This window comes from Atractosteus spatula, chromosome 11 (assembly GCF_055471065.1).
Source record: "Atractosteus spatula isolate fAtrSpa1 chromosome 11, fAtrSpa1.hap1, whole genome shotgun sequence".
NCBI classification, from domain to species: domain Eukaryota; kingdom Metazoa; phylum Chordata; class Actinopteri; order Semionotiformes; family Lepisosteidae; genus Atractosteus; species Atractosteus spatula.
Genome location: NC_142716.1, coordinates 47,195,739 through 47,215,015, shown reverse-complemented (window position 1 = coordinate 47,215,015; position 19,277 = coordinate 47,195,739). Strand labels below are relative to the sequence as shown.

The window sequence follows — 19,277 nt, the reverse complement described above, 5'->3', positions numbered from 1 at the left end:
GCTAAGAAAACAGCAGCTTATATGACCAAAAGTTCCCATATGCTCTATAAAGATTCAAGATTCCTACTAAACAACTACTTTAGCAAATGTTCTTTTTAAGAAACTAGAATGTGTTGTAAAGGTCTAGCTGAACCTTTATGAAAATTCACCATGAGAAATGAGAATCTGTGCATGTGTTCCCATGCTTTGACCATTCAATTACTGGGCTTTAACAATCCTGTTTTGCCATGCTTTATTGGAACATTACCCTGCTGTACCATGCTTTTACCATGGTATACCACAGGAAAATGGTGCCAATGAAACTCGACAATCTCTGTCAATGCAATTGGAGGTACTTTCAAATACAAAGAGTGAGCAAATCGATACAAAATACTAAAGCCTTGTAAACCTGGTGGGTCAAATGGCCTTTTCCTACTCCTTTCATTGAAGCTAGTTTGTGCTGAATAAATTGTTTAAATTTATGAAACAACGGGAGCCTGCTTCCTTTAAGACTGTGCTCTGTAACCACATTCTCTTCAGTTGTACAGAACAGGAGTAGAACTACTGCAGGGTCTGTAGCAGCAAAGTCAAGTCTTACAGTTGCTACTGGTCAGTTTTCACCCTGCTTGAAATGTAGATAGGTCTAGAACTCTATGCAAGCAATAGCCAGCCATTTCAGAAACAGCTTTTATTTTACAGCCATATGAGCTTTGTCATGGTTAGAGCTTTTGGAATTCTCCTTGAAATAGCCTTTGCAATGTGCATGAGCATAGTGCTTGCATGTGCAATATGTTTGTGTGCATATTGTCACGTAATGATTATGTACAAGTGTAATACTGATGTCTGTGGCATCAGAGCAAGTTTCTTGTGCACTGCGGGTCACTTGGTAACATGCAGCTATATCACTTTGGTGTCACTTTGCATCCCTCACAACTGAGCATTGCACTAAACTAAAGGGCAGGACTCTTAAGCAGGCAGTGTATCTCTGTACCACAGCGGAGTCTAATAATACAGAGCTGCTGCCGATTCCCTTTAATCACAGCAGCAGCAATGACAGGAAGCACATATTCCAGCTCAACAACACAAAAACAGGGCGACGACCGACCTGATTGAGAAACGACAGGAAGGCGATGAAAGGACATCACAAAGTGTTTGAACAACTACAGCATCAGGTGAAAGACATGTCATGTCCAGGCTCTGGATGATGTGAATGGCCACACAAGTGGAGGAGTTTTGGAGGAACAGAGCTGACGACAGATTTACGCTGTTTCCTTTAGCACTGTCAGATCCTCAGGTAGACAGCAGCTTTTGATCTCTTCACACATTTAAGGGCTCCGCAGCCTGGCATACATTTGGTAGATGTCAGGGTAATTAAAAGCCCAAGGCTGAGCATTTCTCAGTACCTACAGCAGTGATGTGTGGGCACAAAGCAATGTGAGCCCTGCCTTCAACCGAAATGGATAGAAAAGGAGAGAAAAAATGTGCCACCAAAAAGAGGCTCTGAACCAATAACCGAAGACATCTTCCACAAAGACACGATATCGCTGAAGAACACACCTGTGTTTTTCTACTAGCCTTTAAATTCACTGAAGAAACGTACAGCACCATAAGGCTGAATGTGGGAATACATGTGCCTGATTTTAGAAATGAGTGACCAAACTGATATTTAAGAAACATTTTTTCAAGGTTTGCATACCATGCGGATTTGCCAAGACAAGCACTACTATAATTAAAGGTAATTTTCAGTTTCCTGTCTATAGGGGACCAGAATCAACTAATTTATCTACATAGATACAAGCAGGTCACGGTCAGTTCAGGGGTTGGAGATCCTCCAAAGGAAACTTCATTTCTACTGTAAGTGACATTGGTGCACCAGTAGGAGGTGCTCTTCCTTGTGGTCCACAAATCCCAACCAAAACCAATAGCCCACAGTGTGTTTATGGGGGACACTTAACTGTAGGAGATGCCAAACTTAAGTGAAGATGTTAAACGGAGGCCCTGACTACTTGGTCCCGTAGTGCTTAATTTATCTCTTCACCCGTGAACTCTGGCAGCCCATAACGTTCCCCCTTCATCCAAGGGGGCGAAGAAATGTCTCAGTTCTCCTGATCTGCTATGTAGTGGGGCTTTTGGGGTCACCCAGGTGGAGCTGCACTTCCGAGGATGATCACTCCTATATCCAATAGTGCTTCAGGCTCCCCTGGGAGCAAAAGCCCAATTCAAATGCAAGGAATGATATTAAGTATTATTTACGAGACCACATATTTGGACTAGGTCACAACCTGCTGACATTTACTGTAACAGCAGCAGGAGAAAATACAGCAATCTCTCCTTATAAAAAAAACAACAACCACCGTATTTTCCTTCTGTAGGTACAGAAATGTCATCCTAACAATAGGCCCTCCGAGAGAACGGGCCTTCATCAGCTCCTTGCAATATGTACTGTAATCAGCGCCTGCCTGAAGGGAGCTGCTCACATGATAATTTTCTTGGGTGATTTGAGGTTGAGCTGTGATTCACATTCTGACTGTCAGGCACAGGTTAAAAATTATGACTGTGAGCGAAATAAAAATTTTTCCTGTTCATTCTTCGGAAGCAGAAGACACAGAGTCCCTTCACAGAAGCCTCATTTAAAAAGGCTTTTTTGTCTGAGCCTAAAATGAAATAAATATTGAATAATTCAATACCCAGAAGGGATTTTTGGGAGCATCATAGGATTTGTGAAAGATTTAAAAAAAGAGAAAGTGCTCTGTGTTCATATGGAATTACTTTAAGTTTCAATATCAAAGGCTGGCAATATCATGCACATAATTTCTAAAGACCTCTCTTTTGTGTCTCCTTGGAATTTTGATCCTAGAAAAGATTATTAAATGCAAAGGTACTGTCACACACAGAGCCCAGTAGCTACGAAAAACTCAAAGCAAAACACAAACAGGACAATGTCCGTTGAACTAAAACCTGTGGCAATAGCACCAGCTGATGACCTCACAAAAAGGTGGAAGGGAGTTTAAAAGATATATGGAAATTAAGAAGTGGGCAATTTTAAATTGTGTTGCAGAGCTTTCGCAGTACGGTTCTTGCATAACTTTTTTAATTGACTGGATTCAGACAGACATCATACCTGCACTGAACCATTCTTACAGAAGTGAGTAGAAGGATCGGATTTGACTGACATGGAAAGAAGGTTTGTTTGAGGCGTCCTGAGATTTTTGTCAGAGATGTGATTAAAAAAAGTCCAGAATCTTACTGCAATTCCCAATGAGGCAAAATAGAAAAAATCTGGATTCCGAATACAAGCTGCTCTGAATATAAAACTCACCCCTAACAGCGCTCGGGCCTTACTGCACTGTGTCTGCACAGGCTAATTGACACAGTAACCTGCAGCGTCTGCTGTAAAGCAGATTAACAAACCCTATTCCTCTGGCTACAGCACACAGTTCGGCCTCCACTGCGAGCATTACGGCCACGTTAATAAAAAACAGCCGTTCAGAAAGTGCTCAGGTGGTCGTTTTCATTTTCAGTTGACCGAATCATTATTCATGTTATAATTTATATGGAGGACAAGGTGGATGATTTTTAATAAAATAAATGTAAATGATACAGCCTGAAAAAAAGCCAAAAAATGCTAAAATAAATCATATTTATGCCGTTATAGAATGTACATAAAGGAGGACCATTCTGTGTTAATCCCCAAGGGTTCTGTTCAATGAATATTAACTTCATCATCAGATATTAATAATTAATTATAGTTATATTCATTATAATGCAATGCTGCATAATGAAATCAAGAACGTAATTAAGTGCAGAAGAAGAAGTTGTCACAATGGGGGATTTTAACTTTCCGCACGCAGAAAGGGAAAATCCCATGGAGATGTCAGCAGATGAAAATGAAATGGTAAGCGGTAGATATAACTAATGATTGCTTTCTTACTCTGTCTGTCAGAACATGGATCTATAGATCGATTGTACTGATCTTGTCCAAGGTGACCAGTCCTGGTCCTGGAAGATGTTCACTGCACCTCAGCTCAGCTGGTTACAGGGTCTTTCTCCCTCTTCAGCTGCTACAGTAGGGCTTTAAAGAGACCCTGAAAACCCACTGACCCTCCAGGCTCCCAGTCGAGTCACACGACTGAGGCAGAGGCAGGAAAACAGGGGTGAGAGAACCACATGGCAACTGAGACACGAATATGCTATATTATAAGGCAGAGTTCAAAACAAAGATTTACAATTTCAGGAAAACAGACTAAAAAGACACTTAGTTTAAGAGGAGCAGAGTTGAACAGGATGGGTGTGGAACCAGCAGAGGATAAATGGCACCAGATATCGGACATGTGCCAGATTTAAAGACATTCTGCTGGAAAAACAAACCCTGGAAGTACATCAACACTACATATCCGTGGCCCAAAATGTTTTAATACATCAGTCAAGAAAGTGTAAGGCGAAGGACAACACGTGAATCTATAATTAGAAAAGAGCAACATCCAGCTCAAGAAACAAACTACAGTAAACTGCAAGAAGAGTTCAAAAAGAAATGAGAAAGCTAAAGAGAGACATAGAGAAAAAAGAATACTGTATTGCAATAGGAGATCAAATAAAATTACAGCAAAAGTACAGTAAATGTTCAGAGATTGTAACGGTAAACTTTGGTGGATGAAAGGGAAATGATTTCACTTATTAAGGAAGAAATTGGCAAGATGCCTTAGGCTGAGGAAAGACAATGTTCTTTATTAAACAGCGTTATCACAAAAGAGGCAGAAGTGTTACAGGTATTTGAATCGCTTATATTTAACAAACCTCCAGGGGCTAAAAGTATTCTACAATTATACTAAAGGAAATAAGGGAGGCTATTTATACACCATTAAAAAATCCTTTTGACAGTCATTCAAGACAAGAGTCATATCCATTTACTGGAAAAATAATAATGTAGCACATTATGAAAGGATGACAAAACTGAATTAAGTAATATGCAGACAAGGATCCTTACTCCTATCACAGGTAAAGTGGTGGAAATGTTAACCAGAACTAAACTAGAGTATCATGGTAGCATGATTCTAGGGGATAGTCAACAAGGATTTAGAAAAGGTAAGTCCTGCTCTACTAACAAGTTCAAGCTCTGTAAACAAGTAATCTCAGTAACAGGTAAAAACAGGTATTGACAACGTAAAGGCAATGAGCTTCTTTAGAATGAACAATGAAACAGGATCCAAAGTGGAAACTACAGAAAAAAGGTATGTTTAAAACTGAGAAGAGAAAGCAATTCTTTACACAAAGGCTTGTGGGAGTCTGGGGCAAGCTGTCCAGTTATGTTACTGAAACCACTACACTTTCAAGACACAGCTAGATGAGATCCCCAAATCACTAAACTACTACTGTAGCAGCCAAGGGAACTTAATTGTGAAAAAAGCCTCCTATCATTTGTTACCTTTGTAATGACATGAAGAGAATGTGACAGGTTAGGTTAAAGGTTATGAGATTTTATATGCAAATGGAATAAGGACCAGTCATACTCATCTTTCTACTGTTCTTGAGTAAATGATTTAAAATGTTGTTGAATCTTTATTACTCTGCATTTTGAAAGAAAATAAGGAAGAGGGTAAAAACCTTCTAGCCTGAATCCTTTTAATTATGGACAATGGCTTTTTAACCAAAGCATTTACTTCCCTGAAGAGGACCACTTCTGTACAACAAAGCACCAGCACACAATAATTAGGCATGAATGGTAATCAACGTCCAACCGCTCAATTTTTGGTCTCGTTCATTTGATTCAGATACCTACTGCTGGCCAGTCAGGCTATTAGTAAACACTTTGGTCTCTGTTTTTAAGTGTTTCCTAACTTATGCTAAGAGAGAATGAAAGCTTTTAAATAAAACTAATTTTACACTGAGGCAGAACAAATTTTGCAATTACTTCAGCCAGAGCTCCTTTCATTACTTTTACTAATGGCCTGAGTAAAAAAAAAACAGACCCTGTGATGTGAAGTCAAAGACCTCTGACAACAGTTTGTCAGATTTTATTTTAAATATCGGTGCACTGGTCTAGTCAAGCCGATTAAATGATTTACAGGTCCCAGACATGACTACCTCAATATCCAGTCTGAAATACCCACATACCTTAGTATGTGAGTTTAGTATGACCTTTGCCCTCTCCGGAGTATAGCGTCGATGGCCTCATTGCATCTTTGCTGATGATAATAATAAACATTTGAGTCTGTTTGCTCTGAAAAATTAGGGGGAAGGCAAGTGCACAGCTTGTGATTATTGCCTGGCAATATAGTCAAAGGATTTGAATGACAACATAACTCACAGTGTCTGACAAGAAAACCACGCTAGTACAAACCAGGGAACTGATAATAGTTTCACCTTTTCCTTTATTAGAAGTGTCTCAGGTTTATCTGTAGAGTGTTAACTGTGTGAAAATCCTGCCACAAAGCCCACATGAGAAGAGAATTGAATTTCTTAATCTGCCCAGGGTATCAATGAACGATTCACAGGCTGCCGGGAGCAGGGAAAAGTGTGCGCGTGTGTGTGTGTGTGTGTGTGTGTGTGTGTGTGTGAGAGAGAGTGGAGGTCATTTAAAATGGACAGTGTGTCCCTTCAAAAGGACCAGCTAAGATGAGAAAATTCCAGAACAAACTGTTCCGAAACAGAATACAGAGACTGCGCCTCACAGAAAATGCTGCCTTTAGTCATTAAAAAAACCTGAGACTTTGTGTTGTCTTTGTATTCTGTATTTCAGATAGTGTTCGTTCAGCCTTGCTCGACTTCCTCTTCACTGTGTTACTCAGAGACTCCTCTCAGTCACAACTTGAGAACTAAAATAATATCCTTGTGATGCTAATTCATCTTGTCTGGCAAGCTCTTTTTTTCCCCCACATTTATTTTTCCTGCAGAGATGTTTTTTTTTTAAATTTGCATACTGTTTTTTAGGAGTGAAAGCACCTGGTGTTTGACTGCGCTTTCTCAACCCGTCTGCTGTTACCTGACGGCCTGCTGCCCAGTGCCTGCGGTGTTGCAGACCAGAAGGAGGATCTTCGTGGAGCTGCCCTGGTTCAGGAACTCCGAAGACAGGGTCCCCGTGGGTGGTAACCTTTGACCTTCAGGCCCCGAGGAGTAAGGAGAGGAGGGGAGGCTGTGATGGTAACCTTAAACAAATAGGGGAAAGAAAAAGTCATCAGTTTACTCTCATATTCATCGAAGGAGCTGCAGGCCAGAAAATAAACAAGTGGAAGTCGTACTGTTGAAGCTGTAACACCTTTCTTTGCCTGGAAACGCTTCTGACATGGGTGCAAATATCAAGCTGATGCTCTTTGAATTATTGAATGTTTGCGCTTGTTCATCCCTTTGGTTTAAACATATTTCCTCTAGTTTGGTATCGGAACTCTCTTTCTCCAGGCGTTCCTGATCCGTCATTGAAGTTACCTACAGTATAGAAGGATGTGGCAGTTAATTCTGTGAGCTGGACAGGTCCTGCCATGGAACTCTGAGGCTGTATTCGTCTGGAAGAGAAAGGCCGGAGCTCATTCTGTGTATGCTGCACTGTTGAGCAAAGAGAAAGAAAGGGTGGATTCCATCTGCCTTGCTCCTCCGATCAAGTTCAATATCAAGCCGCCCTGTGTTTTTGTCAAGAGAATCTTTGCCGAGGGTGAAGTGTGAAGACAATACTGCGTGGACGCTGTGCTTCGTCTGATTTTACACTGCTATCGATCAAGTAAAGAGCGAGCTATTGGGACATGAGGATGCACAACACAAGAAATAGAGAGAAGCAAAGACAACTCCATTGTAGCATAATCTTGACATTATTGGAAGGTTTAATTAAAAGTATTTGTTTGGCCCTACAAAGCAATTAATCACTGCCAACACAGTGTCATGCTCGTGTCTTTAGAACATGAGAGCAGCGTTTCGCATCCATAGCACTGTCAGAAAACTAATTTTTTTCTTTATGCCGGAGGTAGAGTTGCAGGGTTTCAGTACTGACTCTTAAATAGAAAGAAAGCAGTGTGGGAAAATGTATTTAATTTGGTTAGCCAAAAAAAAAATCTTTAAAAGAAGTACATGTAGCTTAAAAAAAAAATTCTAATCCAATCTGAGCAAGTCTCCGGAATATCCCATTGGAGGCAGGCTCGGATTCAACCAAAAGGTCTATCCAGCCGGCAGTTATAGCTTCCAAATCTGCATTTGGACCAAAAGGCTTCCTGAAAAAGCCAGCAGCCATATCACCCTGCAACTCACAACTGGCAACCCACTGAAGCTAAACAGGTGTGAGCCTGGTCAGTACCTGGATGGGAGACCTCCTGGGGAAAACTAAGGTTGCTGCTGGAAGAGGTGTTAGTGGGGCCAGCAGGGGGCGCTCACCCAGCGGTCCATGTGGGTCTAATGCCCCAGTATAGTGACGGGGACACTATACCGTAAACAGGCACCGTCCTTCGGATGAGATGTAAAACCGAGGTCCTGACTCTCTGTGGTCATTAATAATCCCAGGGCGTTTCTCGAAAAGAGTAGGGGTGTAACCCCGGCGTCCTGGCCAAATTTCCCATTGGCCCTTACCAACCATGGCCTCCTAATAATCCCCCTCTATGAATTGGCTTCATTTCTCTGCTCTCCTCCACACTGATAGCTGATGTGTGGTTAGCGTTCTGGCGCACTATGGCTGCCGTCGCATCATCCAGGTGGATGCTGCAGATTGGTGGTGGTGGAGGGGATCCCCATTACCTGTAAAGCGCTTTGAGTGGAGTGTCCAGCTATATAAGTGTAAGCAATTAATTAATTAATTGAAAGCCAGTGGCCTGTTCCTTGTAAGCACAGTTACATTAGAGAGGAATCCATTTGGCCCAGCTGTCCCGTTGGGTAGGCAGGAACTAATCAACCCAAGATCTCGTCCAGCCATTTCCTTGAAAGAAGCCGGGGCAGCAGCTACCCCAAAATGGCAGAGCAGCTTATTCCACACTCCCACAACCCTTTGGGTAAAGGGAGTCTCCTGTTTTTGATTTTATCAGGTACGTCCGAGTAATTTCCACTTGCATAAGGTCCCGTTGTAAGGTTTTTTTTCAAAACTAAAAAAAACCAGCTCCTTCCTTCCATTCGGTCAGTGTAGCACAGTTCCAGGAATGAATCTGGTTGGTCTTCTCTCGTCAGATTCTAGAGCAGCAATGTCTTTCCTGCAACGTATACACGTTCATATTATTCTGCAATGTGTATAATTTGTACATTGTATAGAGTATTCTAAATGAGGCCTTACTAGCATGTTATACATTTTTAAAACAACATCCCTTGATTTCAGTTCTACATTTTTCAATATACTGTATATTGAAAAAACAGGTTTTTGTAACTTCATAATTTTAAATCAATCTGCCTCATAGGCCTATGAGCATTTCAAAAGCAGCTTTTGATGTCTGCCTTCAGCTGAGGTGTCAGCAGGTCTTATCTCAAGGTAACTTAATGGGAAGGCGGAATCAGAAAAAAATGTTCTGTATGGAGAAGGAGGCAGAATTATTAATTTTAAGGCAGAACTCATGGCTATTAAATCAAATGTCCCCTTCAATCTGCCAAGCTTAAGGGCAGAATGCATATAGAAAACTTGAGCTACACTAACTAGCATCAAGAGTACAGAAGTACTTAAAGAGCCTTATATAATCCTTAAGGTCACCTGAAATACACTTCTTATGTGGTTCATGTTGTCCGAGATAAGAATCCCTTCAGCTAGATGTTCCCATCAGGTATTAAATCTACCGAGGAGGTTTTTTTTTTTTTTAAGAGCAGAGAGAGGTGTAAGATTGCTGTATTTCAACTCATTTCTCTCTGTGCCCTTTCTGTAGCCTCTAAATTAGAACATGTTCTCACTTCTGGTTGATATCGAATTTCCACGTATCAGGCTTAATAGGCTTCAAAAGGCCAAAACCCATTGCATTTGGATCAAAATCCAACCAGTAATATCACCTAAGGCCTTGCAAGAATAAAATCCCAAACAAAAATGCTTCCTTTGGGGTTTGTATAGTTCTTATTTTTGGAAGAAAAACATCTCTTCCCTGATAACCAGAGCGGGTTAGTTGTCCTTTAAATTATTCCTTTAATAACTGTACCACCTGCGCAGATTATTTTATTTCAGCAGTGCACAGGGACCAGAATATCTCCTAGTTCCATGTTGCCTGACAGTCCAGCTATTCCCCAGGTTGAGTCTGAAACATGGGACCGGTCAACGTTTCATTGTCACTTCTCTCACACAGGCAGAGTGGAATGAGACTGGATTCGGGGCCGCAGACGGTGTGACAGCTCAGCCTTTAATTAAACAGCTCGTCCCTGTTGGGCCTTGAAAAAGGCCGCCGTGCTCGAAAAGAAACACTTCGTTTTGCTCCGCCTTGGACCGTCAAGCGGTCTTGGAATCGCCTCTTGCTCCTCGCGTCTCGGACAGCAAGCTCCAGTAAGACGGAGGATACCGCAGATACATGCCAAGCGGCCCCTTTATAGCTCTGTCAAAATCACAGTATACAGGACCTTCAACATGATGGCTGTCTGTTTACATATTCATTTTCATGACAAACAACAAGCCTGTACCTTTTGAAGAGCTTAAATACTGTCCTTGTACTGTACAGTATGTAATAATATGATTAGGACTATGTTATCCCTTAACTGGTAGGAAGTACTTTACTCTCGGAGACACAACACTAAATGTACCACATTACGTGCATTGTTAAATGGCATATATTGACAAAACAAGTAAGGCCACTGTTTAGGACCCGGTCTGCAGGATTTTTGGTGTATGACTTATGCGCTTCCTCAATGTTACTTCACTGAAGAATCCTTCTTTTGCAAAAAAAAACAGAGCTATCCTTTACTGAACTCATCCGAAGACAATGGGACAGCTGGCAAAACTGAGCAGCACTTCCCACTAAACAATCCCAGCAACATCAACCTGTCACTGAACCCAAGAGATGAGATAGGTCACTAAGAAGACTCGCTGGCGACAGAAGAAAGGAGAGGGGAGGGGAGGGGAATCTCAGGCTGGGAGGACACCTCCAGCTGCGAGCAGTGAGGCGGATGAATGCGAGAGGCAGCCAACGCCGTGGCCAGAAGGTGGCGCTGTTGTTCAGGCTGCACAGCTCACACTGAGTGGTCAGTGGTGAAGTTCTTATCCAAGAATGAAAACAACAATACACAGAGTATTAGCATGCAAAAAAAGACTCGGTGAGCAACAGTGAACTGATAATTCACAGTAAAACGTACATATTCAGAAAGTAATCTGTTGTTAGTACTTAAAAACATTTGGTACTGGCTAATATTCACATCTTGTACAAGGATCACCATTCAGGTTTGTGATGTCTTAAGAGCATGATGCCACTATGAATTATGGGCCCATCTCATAGCTCTGAGCAGGGTGAAACTGTCTAAACAGGCTTTTTATCCCACCTTTTGTGAATATTAAGTCTATATTAAGCATATATTATATATATTATATTATATTAAGCAGCTATTTGGCTCTTCAGCACAGTGAAACGACAAGAACTAATTGATATGTATTTACTTCTCATATAAATGCATACATTAAATCAAGTGTTTATACTGTATCAGTTTACAAATGGGGAGAAGCATTTCTTCTCAAAAAAAATAATTCCATGACAATTCTGCTATAATAATCATATTACACTGTTAGATTATAAAGCCCAGAGCACATAGTTGAACTGAAGAATGCTAAGGTGACATGTGAGGATACTGCTATTAGCTGGGTATTGTACACAAAGTTTTGTCCCGATTGTTTCTTTCCATTTAAACAATGTGACATTCTTGATATTTTTCGCTTCCTGCACAAAAGGCCTAGGCAAGACCATGCTTTCTCCCCGTCTTCATGAGTTGCACTCAAAGCCTCACGTAATCCTGAGCAGAAATGTTCCAGCAGCCTTGGTGTGATGACCAGAATCGTGCAGAATATTCTCAATGAGGTCTCATAAGTGCAATGTACAATCTGAACATAACCAGATTGTATATATATACCCTATACCCTACTGCAGTCTTTATTTAGCCACTGTATATGATAAGGATAACCTAATAATCAATTATATTAGGGTAATCTTATGTAGGATATCGTCTATCATTGGGCCACGTCTGTGAAACTCACCTCGGTAATGACCCTGTGGTTGTGTGCTCTGTTTTGATACAAATATGTACAATATAGAAATAGGAGAGACTGCCGAGATGCACCAGAGATGGAAATGCAGGGAAATCTTTAACCTTTGATTCAAACCAAATTTCAGATTTCAATTTCAGCTTTTATTAGCTGCGGACAAAATTGCCCTGCCTCCAGCAAGCTGCTGAAATTGCACTGCAAAGAGATACAAGCAAAGCTAAACATATGAAAACAGATTACATTTCCAGGAACATTATTCATTATTATGAGGCCGGGCGGCGCTGTGGGAGATTCAGGAGAAAGTTGGCCAGCATCAGGAGTTATTTTTGGACAAGACGAGACAAGACAGGCCTGATGATGGAGGCTGAGCTTTTGGTGTTAAATCTGCTGGTAATCTCTTTATTCCTTTGCTGTCAAGCATGCAGTTTATTTTTTTATACGCTCAAGTAAAAGAGAATAAACACCAGCCCTGCCTTGTGTATTCCTATATAAGTGTAAGGAATTATTATTATTAATTACATGTGTTCTTCACCAAACTGTAGACACTTGCATGTGTCTGGACAAGCCTGTCCCGTTTAGCCCTTGTCCATTCTACAATCAGCACCACGTCTTTGTCAGCTCAAAAGCTTCACAGATCACAAGACATGGGAATTGGGAATTTTGCAGATTTTGGATTGATTAGCATTCCATATAGTATGAACTTGAATTTGAAAACATTAATATAAATCCCCTGACACACACATTTGAAAACAAACACGCAGTCGCTCCCTGCTGTTTTCAGAACAGGTAGTCTGCTCTCTCCACACAGTCTAGGTTGATCAGTGTTTTTTAAAGTGTAAAAACGTACTAAGAAACTGAATGGACGACAAACCAGTCTAGATAACTTATGTTAGTCCTGCTATTCTGACAGACCTGGGGACAAGTCTTGCACCAGGACAGAAAGGGAACAGAGGAGATAAAACTCAACTACTCTGCCAGGTTGCAGGAAAACTTCATCGGAGCTCATTGATAATATCCACACATCGCAGGGAAGAGAAATGGCTAGAAATGAGGAGGAGGAGGAGGAGGGACAGCATCTCTCTGGGCTCCTTGCATAGCCAACAAGAAACAAGGAAAGCAGGACCTTCTCTCAGTCCTTGCTCTCCTCTCTGAGGAGAACAAGCTGGGGATCCCTCTGAAGTCTGAAGGACATGTGGGAGTAAACGAGAACAAGCTAGGGGTTCGATACCTTCTATTGTCCTCGTCTGTCTGCTAGGATGGCCATGTGCCTGTTTCACTGAGTGGGGCAGACCACTGATGTGATCAGCAGTCGGTGTCAGGCTCAAGCTCAGGCTCCAGATCTGCCTGCTACTGCCTGGGAGGTGAGCCTGTGAGAGAAATGGACTCTTAACACATCCTGTCCTAGTGGCTCTCGCTGCAGATACATTTTCCAATGGTGGTGGTATTGGATCTTAAACATCTGGCCAGCAAAAGCACGTGCATCGGAAAGAGGCACAACAGGCCTGACAAGACCTCACAAGCCAGCAGCCGTATCCCCCTGCAACTCACCACTGGCAGCCCACTGAAGCCCAGCAGGTGTGAGCCTGGCCAGTATGGGAAAGCTAAGGTTGTTGCTGGAAGAGGTGTTAGTTGGACCAGTTTGGGGCGCTCACCCTGCGGTCTGTGTGGGTCCTAATGCCCCAGTATAGTGACGGGGACACAATATACTGTAAAAAGGCGCCGTTCTTCAGATGAGACGTAAAACCAAGGTCCCGACTCTCTGTGGTCGCTAAAAATCCCAGGGCGTGTCTCGAAAAGAGTAGAGATGTAACTTTGGTGTCCTGGCCAGATTTCCTCCTTGGCCTTTACCAACCATGGCCTCCTAATAATCCCCCTCTCTGAACTGGCTTCATCACTCTGCTCTCCTCCAACTGAGAGCTGGTGTGTGGGGAGATTACTGGTGCACTATGGCTCTTGTCACATCATCCAGGTGGGGCTGCACACTGGTGGTGGTGGAGGGGAGTCCCCATTACCTGTAAAATGCTTTGAGTGGAGTGTCCAGAAAAGTATAAGTGTAAGTGTATTCCTATATAAGTGTAAGGAATTATTATTATTAATTACATGTGTTCTTCACCAAACTGTAGACACTTGCATGTGTCTGGACAAGCCTGTCCCGTTTAGCCCTTGTCCATTCTACAATCAGCACCACGTCTTTGTCAGCTCAAAAGCTTCACAGATCACAAGACAGCTTGCAGAAGCTCTGTCAGCCTGGAATCAATATGAGGATACAGGCTCAGCGGGCCTCAGCACTCAGCACAGTGAGCCGGCACACTTATCTCATCCCTGCTGCTGTCACATGAGTTTGAAAGAAGAACACCTTTGCAGAAATATTTCTCTTTAACGAACATATCGGCTATATAAGAACACATGCACATCAGTTCTCCCACTGCGTGACTGCAATGTGCAGAGCAGCATGTCGGCCAGATGTAAGATGATGTCATCAATAAAAAAGACCTGATCCATTTATTGAGTCCATAAAAGTTTGTAGGCGGATTTGCTACTTGGATCATCATTTCGAGTACTTACACCACCATATCGCTGCAGTAAACAAGTTTGATAGTTCCAAGTTCAGATAACAAAACTAAGAAGAAGGCTAAAAAAGGTAAACCTGCGCAGATGAGTTCTGTTCTGCCCTCAGAGAAAATGATCACGAAGTGGAGGAAATTCAGCAGCCGTCTTAGGAAGGTCTGCTCATTCCTTGCAAAACCCACCGGTGTTCTATTTTCCCTGAGACAGCAAAGGGAGAAATGAGGACGAGCTCCTAATTTTAGCTGCTGTGAGGAGATCCCTCTGAAATAGCCTGCCCTCCTCCCGTCTGTGCTCCTGGCCCACTTAGTCAGGATGTCCTCCCCCTGAGCAGCTCTCCAGTGGCACTGCTCTAAACCAGCCTGCAAGGAATACAGATTTTTTTTTTCCTATGGCGTCTTAATTACAGAAGAAGCATGCCCTGTATCTATTGCAGCGTCCTGAAAACACTGCCACTGCAGCCCATTCAGAGCTCAGCTATTTCGGCTGAAGGGAACCGAAAGCAGGGCCAGTGAAATGCTGATTCCAGAGCACCTGAGGGAAGGGTCACCATCTGCCGAGCAAACAGCGACTGCTGAAAATCAGCGAGGTCTGGTCTGAGCTGCAGGGAGAGGAGCAGGTGAAGTCATTGGTACGACTGTACGAGGGACTGTGGGAGAAAAGAGAAAGGAACACTCCAGGGGCGTCAATGTAGACCGTGACTCATCCAATTCAACATCCTAAAAAATTCAAAACAATGCTGAAAACCTGGGACACCTTTTTTTTTTTCCTCATTTTTTTCCGACCGCCCCCATCATTCGAGAAAGGGATCCAAGCCATGTTAGCTGGACGTCTCCAACAGGAGCAGGCGATGAGGTTTTTCCCCACAGTTTTAATTGTTCACTCAGACAGCTCTTGTCATGGAATAAGAAACATTTTTTTTTTCCTTGCTTCCCTGCAGGGCCGGCCGATATTACAAAAAGAAAACGTTTGTCTGTAATGGAAACGTGCTCATTATCAACTTCAAATAGTGCTGCATTCCTGCAACCTATCTATGCATTGGCTCGAAAGAGCTGTTCTCCGAAAGACAGTGCCTTATATTTCCAATGATTCAAGTAGAATGTGGGACAGCACCAGCTCATGTGACCAGCAACCCTTTCTACCACTCCCCTGAACGTGCAAGCAATAGGATTTCTTCATCTTTACAAACTGCTGACCAGGAAGCAACTGACTACTGCAAAGCTTGGAAATAGATGGCCCTTCAGTTTTAATGACTGGCTCAACTCCGCTATGAATTCTCTTTTCGAAAATGTAAAGCATTTCTTAAGAATATAATTGGCTTTCAGCCAAGGCACATAAAAGAAAGGAAATTTCCATTTAACGAACACTGAACAAAGTCCCATTTGCTAAAAAGAACAGTCTAGAATTTGTTATTGAAACTGAAAGTGAGGACTTGACTGTTAACAGAACTGCAAACTAAAGAGCTAAACCTTCAGTTTACAGAGCCTCTAGATCAAGTCTCTAAAGCTCCAATATCCTGTAGATCCAGACACTACAACCTCTAGAACCAGTCCCTTGCATCCAGCTGTGTTTTTTTCCCCTGGAAAACACCTCAAGAAAAGCACTTGCAGACTCACCCACATGGGAAGTTTTGTGTATTGCACGCATGCAGAGGTGCACAGAGTAGGATTGGGGACAAGTACATCGCAATGGAAAAATCACAAGGAATATTAGCCTACAACTGCCAGGCTAGGGGGGAGAGAATTTCAAACCGGGCTGTTAAAGTACACCCTGTCAAAAAGAACCTTCACAAATATGTCAAAACAAAGGGACGTTTCATTACTCGATTCCTCACTCTTTAATAACATAAAGGAATTCTTTTCAGGTGAGGTAACAACCACTACCTTGGCCCGGGAACATGACGGTAGATCACCTTTGGAAAACAACACTTCTGTATCCTGTAACTGCTTCTCTGCAGTTCAGAGCATCCCTTATCAATACGCTCATCCTGAACAGTTCCAGGATAAAGCGAATCTATCCCGACTAAGAAGACTAAGAAGAAAACAACAACAACACAATTTTGTTGAATGAGATGCAATTTAAAACAGCTTCTACTTTGGAAGACAGTGTCGTTAACTTACAAAACACATTCCAGGTGAAAGAACACATTCCACAAATGTAGGGCAGACAAACAATCCATTCACAGATCAGGTCTCCCCGTTTTAAATATATACTGCAGTATAATATTAAATCATGACATTTCTGATTGCTGCCAGAAGGATGTCCTGCTATGAGTGAGAAAGAAATTCTGAAATTGCTACTTGGTGTCCTTGTTTTGTTGCAGGTCTGCAGCAAGAGCTGGACAAGCCCCTACACCTGTCTAATTACAGTTCTGTACCTTAATTGCCTCTCACTGGCAAGTAAGAAAAACAGTTATTAAAGACCTCGCTGCTCAAACAGCTTAAATACAGCTGTGACAGCGGTTTCTCGACTGTGCTACCTACCATCATTGAGCACGGACAAGGCAGACACCCTGTGTGCTGGTTGAGGGGGCTGCTGGGAGAAAGCAGTAGCTTTGCAGGAATGACAGGACTCATAAGATCAAGAGCACAGAGGTGACGTTACCCTCTTGAAACACCGACTGTGGACAATTCACACAAAGCCGCTGACCCAGAGTTCTGTTGCTGCCTAGGGAGAGGCGCTTGTGCATGATCCCAACCCGCGGGCGACCCCGGTCGAAAACCAGCAGGGGGCAGAGCCGAGCGGCGCCCCGCACACGGGCAACAAAGAGAAACCGAGCTCAGTTCTTCTTTCTGGCCGCACTAAGCCCCGAAAATTCTCAGACAATCGACCTTTGCAAGTCCAGTAAGTCGAAGTAACAGCTGCACAAGCATGTGGAGACTTTTTTAAATGTCATTACTGATAAAAACAGAAAAAAAGAATGTTTACCAAGTGCTAACAGAGCTCGGCTTTATGTGGACACACCCGTACTAGCTCGGGTTCGGTGCATGAAGAACAGCGGGCCAGAACAACGACCGTGTTTCTCATTTCCAAATACGCTGTCCAGGATAGTTGTTGGTGCATCACAGGCAAGGCCCGGCCCTGTCCCTAGCGAGCTCCGAGCTGCTGTACTGTACAGTACCTGAGAATCGAGCGGTGCCCCCCCTTCCGAGGAGGGGCGGGGCCTGGAAGGCGTAGATGTTGTCGCTCTCCGCGATGCCGGTCAAGTCCTCCTCATCCGAGAAAGAGCGCTGGAACCCCGCGGCGTAGATCTCCGTCAGAATCACCTAGGAGACGCACAGGATGGGGGACCATTGAGCAACAAGCCCCAGCAAAATAAACCAAAACAAAACAGCAACCAACACACATGTGGTTACAACGCAGACGTGATGCGGGCTCTGACCAAAAGCGGCAGCCGAAAAATAATACCCCAACCTAAGGCGCATGTGGATAAAAAAAAAACCCACGCTGACCTCACTGATGCCCGGTTATTTTGTTTTTATTACATCTTTTGGAAGATGAGAGAAACTGGGGATCGGAAACGGGTCCAGAACTTTTGGCTTTCCAGCACTCTGGTAAACAAAAACAGATCGACAGCCAGAAAAAACTACCCCCCCCCCCCCCAAAAAAAAAAAAACTTGCCAAAAGATTGGCCGTGAAACAAACAAAAAAAAAACCGTTGGTTATATCGCGTTTCTTTCCGGGCAGCCGCGCATTGTTGACGAGCAACTGTGCCGTTGCCCTGGATGAGGTATTTAATTAAAAGCAGAAGTTCCTGAAAACCTGTGTGCGATAATATTTCCTGCCTTGAGTGCAGACCGTGAAGTGTCATCTCTTCCTGAAACAGATGGGCTTTTTGAGAACTGTATGGGGAAAAGAAAGTTGGTAAAAAAAAAACCTGAAGACTGTATTAATTGTGAACCTGCTTATTTTCATTACCGCATAAAAAGTCAAACCAAGGAGAGCTGTATCAAAACAAAGGAATTAAAGAGAAGAGGAAAAATACTTCTTAAGTTTTAAAGTGTGTGTGTGCCATGAAAAGGAACGAGTTATTTTTTTACTTTTCAAAACTTCTGTGCCAGCGAAACATTCCAGCCGACCGATTTAATGCAATAGCGCAGCAGCCTGAAGAGGAATGCTGTGTGTAACAGCGTTAAGTGTACAGAAAAAAAAAATCCGAACTAAGAGGAAAAGTAATCCATTTTCTCGTGACAGGTGCGCTGCAGAATTGTTGCAGCTTCCGCCGAGTCTTATTTAATGCACTTTGGAGTGCGGTGTCACGTACAGGTACACTGTGAAGAAGGCTCCACGGCCGAAACGTTGTGTTCTCTTTCTTCTTTTTTTCAGCATGGAATAAACCTATTACTTGTTCCTTTGCACATACAATAACGCCGAGCACGCGTTTAAAAACGCGCGAAGACAACAGACAGGCAGTTCAGGGCGCCGGGGGTGATGATAGATGGACGGCCTTCTGCACACAGAGACAAGAGAGAGCTGCCGCACTGCCCTGCTTCCCATTTCCGAGTCTCCCAGAACTGTGCAGGAGCAGCGGGATTTCCGAGAGGATTAGGAAGGCCACGTTGCTAATCCTAAAATAGTCTACATGCTGGCAGTTCAAAGGCAAGTTTTAAAGCTTTCC

At 42.9% G+C, this 19,277-nt stretch overlaps 1 protein-coding gene across 1 annotated transcript in view; it reads right to left on the bottom strand.

The window, feature by feature from the left end:
* Positions 1 to 19,277, bottom strand: part of usp43a (ubiquitin specific peptidase 43a) — a 126,350-nt gene that overhangs the window by 33,870 nt on the left and 73,203 nt on the right. Inside the window, exons 6-7 of the mRNA XM_088926733.1 lie at positions 17,781 to 17,925; positions 6,959 to 7,121 (exon numbers count right to left, since the gene is read on the bottom strand). Of these exons, the coding sequence (XP_088782859.1) occupies positions 6,959 to 7,121; positions 17,781 to 17,925 (308 nt within the window). The remainder of the gene's footprint in view (positions 1 to 6,958; positions 7,122 to 17,780; positions 17,926 to 19,277) is intronic.